General features: G+C 40.6%; 1 protein-coding gene across 1 annotated transcript in view; it reads right to left on the bottom strand.

Annotated features, from left to right (window-relative positions):
- NUP107 (nucleoporin 107) overlaps positions 1 to 6,411 on the bottom strand; it is a 44,334-nt gene extending 37,923 nt beyond the window's left edge. The window contains exons 1-4 of the mRNA XM_077775228.1: positions 6,323 to 6,411; positions 3,784 to 3,875; positions 3,208 to 3,294; positions 2,132 to 2,247 (exon numbers count right to left, since the gene is read on the bottom strand). Coding sequence (XP_077631354.1) covers positions 2,132 to 2,247; positions 3,208 to 3,294; positions 3,784 to 3,875; positions 6,323 to 6,330 — 303 coding nt within the window. The 5' untranslated portion in view covers positions 6,331 to 6,411. The remainder of the gene's footprint in view (positions 1 to 2,131; positions 2,248 to 3,207; positions 3,295 to 3,783; positions 3,876 to 6,322) is intronic.
- Positions 6,412 to 7,525: the final 1,114 nt, after the last annotated feature.

Below are 7,525 nucleotides of genomic sequence, written 5' to 3' on the forward strand. Positions count from 1 at the left end.
GTATATTTACCTAAAAAAAAAAAAAAAAAAAAAAGATACAGAAAAGTAATGAGCCTTTGCCATTGAGTAAATAAAGACTTTAGTGACTATTTTGTTAAGGAAATCACAGCTTTTAGGACGGTTTTCTTCTCTGTACTACTCTTTTTTTTTTTTTAAGGCAATAAATATTGCATTTTGTAATATTTAAGCTGATAGTAACATGTAAGATAAGGCAGTTCTACTGCTCTAAATTCGTATCAGTTTTTCACTACTGGGAAAATGTACAGGACAAATGACCCAGTTTTTTTAACATATGAATGCTAACAAAAGGGATGACAGAGGCAGTTATAGATTAAAAGACAAGACATATCAAGCAAATGCAATGTGTTTACCTTATTTGAATCCTGATTTAAACAAACCAACTTAAGAAAATTTGACACAACTGAGGAAATGTGAACACTTAGTAAAATATATACAGTAATGAAAAAATATATATACAAAGTACGTATTTGAAATGATAAATTACTGTGTGTATGGGATGTTAGATATGTTAATAGCATTGTTTTAAAGAAAGAAATGTCTTATGTCTCAGAGATATGCACAAAAATATTTATGAGTAAAATGTTATGAAATCGGGGAGTTGTAAAGTAACAAAGGGGAAACACCTGTGGATGCAGATGACATAAAATCGGCCATATATGAATAACTGGGCAATGAGCACATGGGAGCTTACTTTACCATGTTCGGACATGTCTAAAATGTTTAAAAACATGTTTTAAAAATTCACCTTTATTTAAAATCCACCTTTCTTTTTTTTACAAATAGTTTATTGTCAAATTAGTTTCCACATAACACTCAGTGCTCTAAAATCCACCTTTTAAAGCCAGAGAGAGCTATCTGAAGATTTAAAAAGGCGTCTTTATTTAAAATCCAGGTAGAAGCAACGATAAAAAATGTATAGTTTATAATAACCCCATTTACTCTGTTCTGGGCTTTAAGAGACTAACGATTTTACTATTAATCTTGCAGTTCTGAGGCAGTAAATAATAAGTCATTTTCTTTTTTTTTAACCCCAGATGTAGTTAATTCAGTCATGTTTTCAAGTAGAACAAGGTAAACATTGCCAACATAAACCAGATTCAAAAGCAGCATAAAATTGTTCAATGACTAGGTCATTGTTAGATATTAACATTCTAAAAATCTGTAAGACAACAATATTTAACAGAGCAATTAAATCTTTTAAGGAGAGGTTTAACAAACCAAACCATACTTCAGAAGACACCTAATTTAAACAATTTCAAGTGTGTGCAAAGATCCCTGTGACTTTTTTCTGGGTGCCTGGGTGGCTCAGTCAGGTAAGTGTTCGACTCCTGATCTTAGCTCAAGTCATGATCTACGGTTTGTGACATCAAGCCCCGTGTTGGCCTATGCACTACAAGCGAGGAGCCTGCATGGGACTCTGCTGTCTCTCTCAAAACAAATTAATAAACCTAAAAAAGAAAAATCTCTGTGTCTTTTTAGTAAGCACAGAGCCAAACAGAACTGTTTTTATCTTGTTTTTGCACTAAATTTTCCATCATACTCTCCTACTCCAACACAACTCTTCTGTTTCCTTCTCGGTTAGAAACAATCCGTTCTCTTTCTATAGGGTATTTTGAACACCTAGGTGAAGTCATTCTGTACCAGTTTATATGACATTTCTTCTCTTTTCAATACTGTATCACAGTGATTTCTAAAGAGTGCCTCATCTACTTTTTCCAACATTTCTCTTTTCTTTCCTCTAATGCCTTGTCTCTCTTCTTATGATACTCTTCATCCATTTCTCTCGGCTTCCTACTCTTCTATACTTCAAAACAGGACTCAGCTTTTGTAGTCATCAACGACCAATCAATTCTTTCTTCGGAGAAGCAGACTGTCAAATTAACACATTCTGTCTGTATCCAAATGTTGCTGGCATTACAGTTTCCAACTGTGACAGGAGAGGGTTTTAAGGTTTTCAGTTTTCTGAAAGCCCAACCAAAAAAATATTTCAAACTACATAACCTAGTTAACTCTTTTGAGGACAATGACTGCAAATCTCACCAAAGGCTTTTAAGCTAAATATCTTGCTTATATGACAAGGGGAACATTTTCAGCCCATTTTTCCACCTACCATAGACAGATTTCCCAAGAACCCTGAAGACTGTGCAAGCCGGGGAGACCTCCCTCCTGTTCCAAGAATGCAGGAAACATCTGGATGCCTCAGTAAGCTTCGGCTGGGTGGAGTAGCTACAAACAAGAGGTTAGAAAAAGAATCCAAAGTGCATGAACACTGATCAAGAAAACAAAACAATCAACCAACCAATAAATAACTTTGTTTCCAATTATTTAGATTCTAACCAAGTAAATACTTAAATAGTAACATTTCCATGATAGGAAGATCTAACTTATTTTTGTAAATTTGATCTTTTGGTACTAGTGAGCCAAAGAACAGGAAAATCTTTTACTGCAAATAGAGATGTTTTCATTACAACATAACTAAGTAGTAAAAAAGGACACTAATGAGTCCATGGATTCTTCATATTCCAATTTTATAAATACTGAAGAGGCAGTTTAGTGTAAAGGGCACAGGCTTTGAAGTGAACAGATCATTGTCTGAATTTTGCATTACACTCATATTTGCTTAGCCATGCTATCGTCATTGAATAATTTCTCCAAGTCTCAATTTCAGTTTAGGCAAAATATAGATAATACCTACATCACAGTTATTGTGTACTTATGTAAAGTGCAGTGTCTTATACATGGTAAGAGTTCAACAAATAGTAATGCAATCATTATTATTTGTTCTTAACTATTAATATTGTAACCAAAGATTATTATGTGTACTGTAAACTTTAACATACAGCTATTACTATTATTATATTATAAAACATTAATATTTAATGTATATAAATATATGTTATATATAATTTATNATTATTAAATGCTTTAAAAGCAAAAAATCTTATGAGGCGCCTGGGTGGCTTAGTCAGGTAAGCATCGGACTTCGGTTCAGGTCATGATCTCATAGTTTGGGAGTTCAGGCCCAGCATCACACTCACTGCTATCAGCGCAGAGCCCAATTTGGATCCTTTATCCCTCTCTCTTTCTGCTCCCCCCCCCCCCCCCCCCGCTCACACTGTCTCTCTCAAAAATAAATAAAACAGTAAAAAACAAACAAACAAAAAACCAAAAAGCAAAAAATCTTACAAAGTGGTCGAAACGAACTGGGAGTTCGAGGGATAACCTGGTTTCTTGGTGTAGTATTAGCAAAAATTTCATCTTGGGATGGTCGAACTATAGACAGAGTTAAGAAAAGTTTTCCGTACAAAACGGACACCATTCAAGTTAGAATTAACCATATTACCCTATATAAAATATTTGAATACGTTTTTCAAGAACAAGGTTTTTATGGCTACCGCTTTTTCTCTGCAAAGAGTAAATCACTCCCTCTACTGCTTCATTTCTCAGACATCAGTCTTAGATTACTACACACTGAACTAAGAGTACTTAGATTTGAAATTTAAAAAAGGGTATCTCATCTCAGCAGAAGCTAACTACAACAGGATAGCAGTAAAACAGAACACCCTTATTTTCAAGGCAACAGAAATTTTAACCCCTTTGAATTTCAGGATTACATTTATTAAATAAAATTTAAAAAATGAATTTCCACATCATTTTATTATAATAGTGAGTGTCTAATATCTCTCAGGAAAAGAAAATTCTATAATCTTGATTCCAGGCATGTTGTAATTTGTATAATGATGTTTAAAATGCAAAGGATACTTAAAACTCTTTTTTGAGCACTCTGTTTCCGTGCAGTCCGAGTCACTTCTGCCTCCCGGATCACAGGGGATGACATCTCTCCAAAGCCACTCCTAAAATAGTAAAGTTCAGGTGAATGAAATGAGAATGTAGCATTTTCAAAGATCTTTATCACAACTGGAGCAAAGGACCCTGGGTCAGTCAAGGTATAGCCAACTCTTTGACCTTTTCGTTAACAGCGCTCTTTGATTCCAAATCCTGCTTATCCCTCAAAGTCCTTCTCAGGGGCACCTGGGTGGCTCAGTCAGTTAGGTGTCCAGCTTCGGCTCAGGTCATGATCTGGTGGTTTTTGAGTCTGAGACCCACATTGGGCTCTATGCTGACAGCTCAGAGCCTGGAGACTACTTCGGATTTTGTGTCTCCCTCTCTCTCCTTCCTCCCTTGCTCGTTCTCTGTCTCTCTCTCTTAAAAATAAATAAAAATTTAAAAGAAAGTCCTTCTCAAATTTTTCCGGCATAGGCATCTTTGAGTTATTAGCACTCACTATGTTATTTTTGCCCATGGAATTATTCCAAGACTTGGCATCTATATCATAGCACTGTTTTACATAATTGCTTCACAAAGGCAGGTCTTTCCTCTGTTGAACTGAGGAGCTCCCTGAAATTGCAGGATCTCTTGAAAGGATCTTCTGTAGTTTCTAAAATTCTTCAAACCATGGTTACTATGAAAAAATTCTGTTGTTTGGGACTGGTGAGAAGGGAGGCTAAGTGAAAAAGAATTCTAATAAATTGGAGAAATGATTCTCCAAGTTATTTCTCCCGAGTACGCTAATGGCATCTCTTGTCTCAGTCTGTTGCAGTGGCCCCTGATCTCCCACTGTCCGCAGCCCAAGGTAACTAAAATAAATTGTGTGAATTAAAAGACCTGTATTTTAAGGGGCACCTGGATGGCTCAGTCAATTAAGTGTCCAACTTTGACTCAGGTCATGATCTCACAGTTCGGGAGTTTGAGCCCCGGTTCCAGCTCTGTGCTGCCAGCTCAGAGCCTGGAGCCTGCTTCAGATTCTGTGTCTCCCTCCGTCTCTGCCCCTCCCCCACTGGGACTCTGTCCCTCTCTCTCTCAAAATAATAAACATTCTTTTAAAAAGACCTGTATTTTGAGACAAGGATCTAATATGCTTTTCCTCCACTTAAAATCTTTTTTTAATTTTTTTTAAATTTTTTTAAAATGTTTTTTTTTTTATTTATTTCTGAGAGAGAGAGAGAGAGAGAAAGACAGCGTGAACAGGGGAGGGTCAGAGAGAGAGGGAGACACAGAATCCGAAACAGGCTCCAGGCTCTGAGCTGGCAGCACAGGGCACGACATGGGGCTCGAACCCACGAACCATGAGATCATGACCTGAGCCAAAGTCGGACGCTTAACCGACTGAGCCACCCAGGGGCCCCGTCCTCCACTTAAAATCTTAAGATAGCTCTGAAGCCTACAGAATCAAGTCCAAACTTCCTTTGTTCTTATACTCTAACCCCCAACTTACTAGTTCAGCCTTATATTCAACTACAAACATCCCCATTCAAACCTACATCGCATGTGACCATTCAGCTACACAATGCATTCATTCCTTTTCATCGTCTTGCACCTTGTACATGTAGTTTCTCCTACAGAGGCCTACATTTGCCCCTCTAATCCACCTGGTGAACACTTACTCAGCAAAAAGATTCTTGGAATCTGGAGACATATCAGGTTGGTAACTTGGTTCTTCTACTTATTAGCTTCCTAACTGTGACCAAGTTCTTAAACTCTTTTGGCCCTAATGTAATCTATGAAAAGAGGATCACAGTACTTATCATCATAGGATTGCAGGAAAATGAAATTAGCTAATACAATATATATGTATAATAAAGCATTTAAGGCACTCAATGTAACCATTATTCAGGCCAACTAGAGAGTTACCTCCTTTGCGAAGTCTTCCTGATACCTCCCGTGTCAGGGGGACTTTATCGCATCCTCATTTTCTCTTCCCACAGAAAAGTTAAAACACATCACTTCGCACTGCTCCGTTGTCCCCTCCACTATAATTCCCAGAGGCCAAAAACAGGAATAACACACCTTTACAGCAGGAGGCTAGCATAGTGCCAGGGTCATAGAAAGACCTTAATTCTGTAACTACCTGATGCTGGAACTTGTGATCAGAAAGTCTGGGCTGGGATCCCAGTTCCGTCACTGACTGGCTTTGTGATCTCGGGCAGGTCACGCAGCATCTCGAAAGCTGGACCACCTCCTATCCCGCCCACCCCATCAATGAAAAACGTTGCGCCAAAACGCAAAACAGATGGCAGAGCTGGTGCGAAAATGCGAGTGATGATCACTGTCCATATTCATTCGCGACCCAAGCTGCTTTTCTTCCATCATCTGCAGACCCTCCCAACACCGGAGGCGAGTGCTAGGGATAGCACCCGGGCCTTCCTCGGCTTCCTCTGGGAGCTGGGTTTCGCCTATTTCGTTCCGCCCAACAAATGCGCGAGGCAAGTCTCCTAGCTTACCCATTACCACCACAACTAACCTGTCCATGGCCAGAGCCTTCTCCAACGAGAAGCTTGCAAATTTGACTCCAGCTTAACCACCGCGTTTCAGCCTTCCCGCTCTCCGGAAGCAAACCCTTTGACCCGGAAGCATGTCCTCGCTAAGCTGTCCTAGAAAAAAGGGGAGGGAGGAAGAAACATTTTTCCCCTCGAGCGCACGCGCGACGACTTCCGCCTTACTGCCGCAGGTCCGGTCTGCGCAGGCGCGAAGGCTGTGCTCCGGTGTGATGGCGTCTGACCGGGCCGGGCTGGGCGGGGCAGGGCTGGGCCGGGCAGGACTGAGTGGGCAGGGCTGAGTGGGCAGGGCAGGGGGCGGGGCCTGATGGGCTTAGCCCTGAGGCGCCCTGGCCTCTGCCTGACTGGCATTTGTGGGCGTGGTCCAGGCGCCGGATTATCCTAGAGGGAAACGACTTACATTGACAGCCTAGAGAAATGTGCAGTTATTTCCTGGTATTTTCAGGAGGCCGATACTGGGAAGGAGCCTGGACTTGGAACTCAGACGTGCAGGCTCTGCCCTCCACCTCCGGGGTCCCTGCCAGTCTCTCTGTACATACCTTGTTTGAATTGTAGCGTAACCCCCTACACTTCTTGATATTGTTTTCCATAATGGCTAGTTGTTGTTGTTGTTTTAATATTTTTATTTATTTCTAGGAGAGAGAGAGAGAGACAGCGTGAGCAGGGGAGGGTCAGAGAGAGAGGGAGTCACAGGCCGAAACAGGCTCCAGGCTCTGAGCTGGCAGTCAGCACAGAGCCCGACGCGGGGCTCGAACCCACGAACAGCGAGATCATGACCTAAGTGAAAGTCGGACGCTTAACCGACTAAGCCACCCAGGCGCCCTGTTGTTGTTGTTGTTTTAACTTGGTATTTTTCCCTATTAAGGAGAAAAGGATCACTTGCCTTAAAAAGCATAAGAGTGGGGCGCCTGGGTGGCTCAGCGGATTAAGCATTGGACCTTGGCTTAGGGCATGATCTCCTGGGTTGTGAGTTTGAGCCCGGCTTCGGATCCTCTGACCCCGCCTCCACCTCTCTCTCTGCCCCTCCCCTGCTGGCTCGCTTGCTCTTTCTCTCGCTCTCTCTCAAAAGTAAACAGTAAAAAAGAAAAAGCATAAAGAGTAATATGTAAGTGATGAATCACTAAATTCTAGTCCTGAAACTAATGTTATGCTATATTTAACTGGAATTT

Source organism: Crocuta crocuta, unplaced genomic scaffold, assembly GCF_008692635.1.
Source record: "Crocuta crocuta isolate KB4526 unplaced genomic scaffold, BGI_CrCroc_1.0 scaffold97, whole genome shotgun sequence".
NCBI lineage: Eukaryota > Metazoa > Chordata > Mammalia > Carnivora > Hyaenidae > Crocuta > Crocuta crocuta.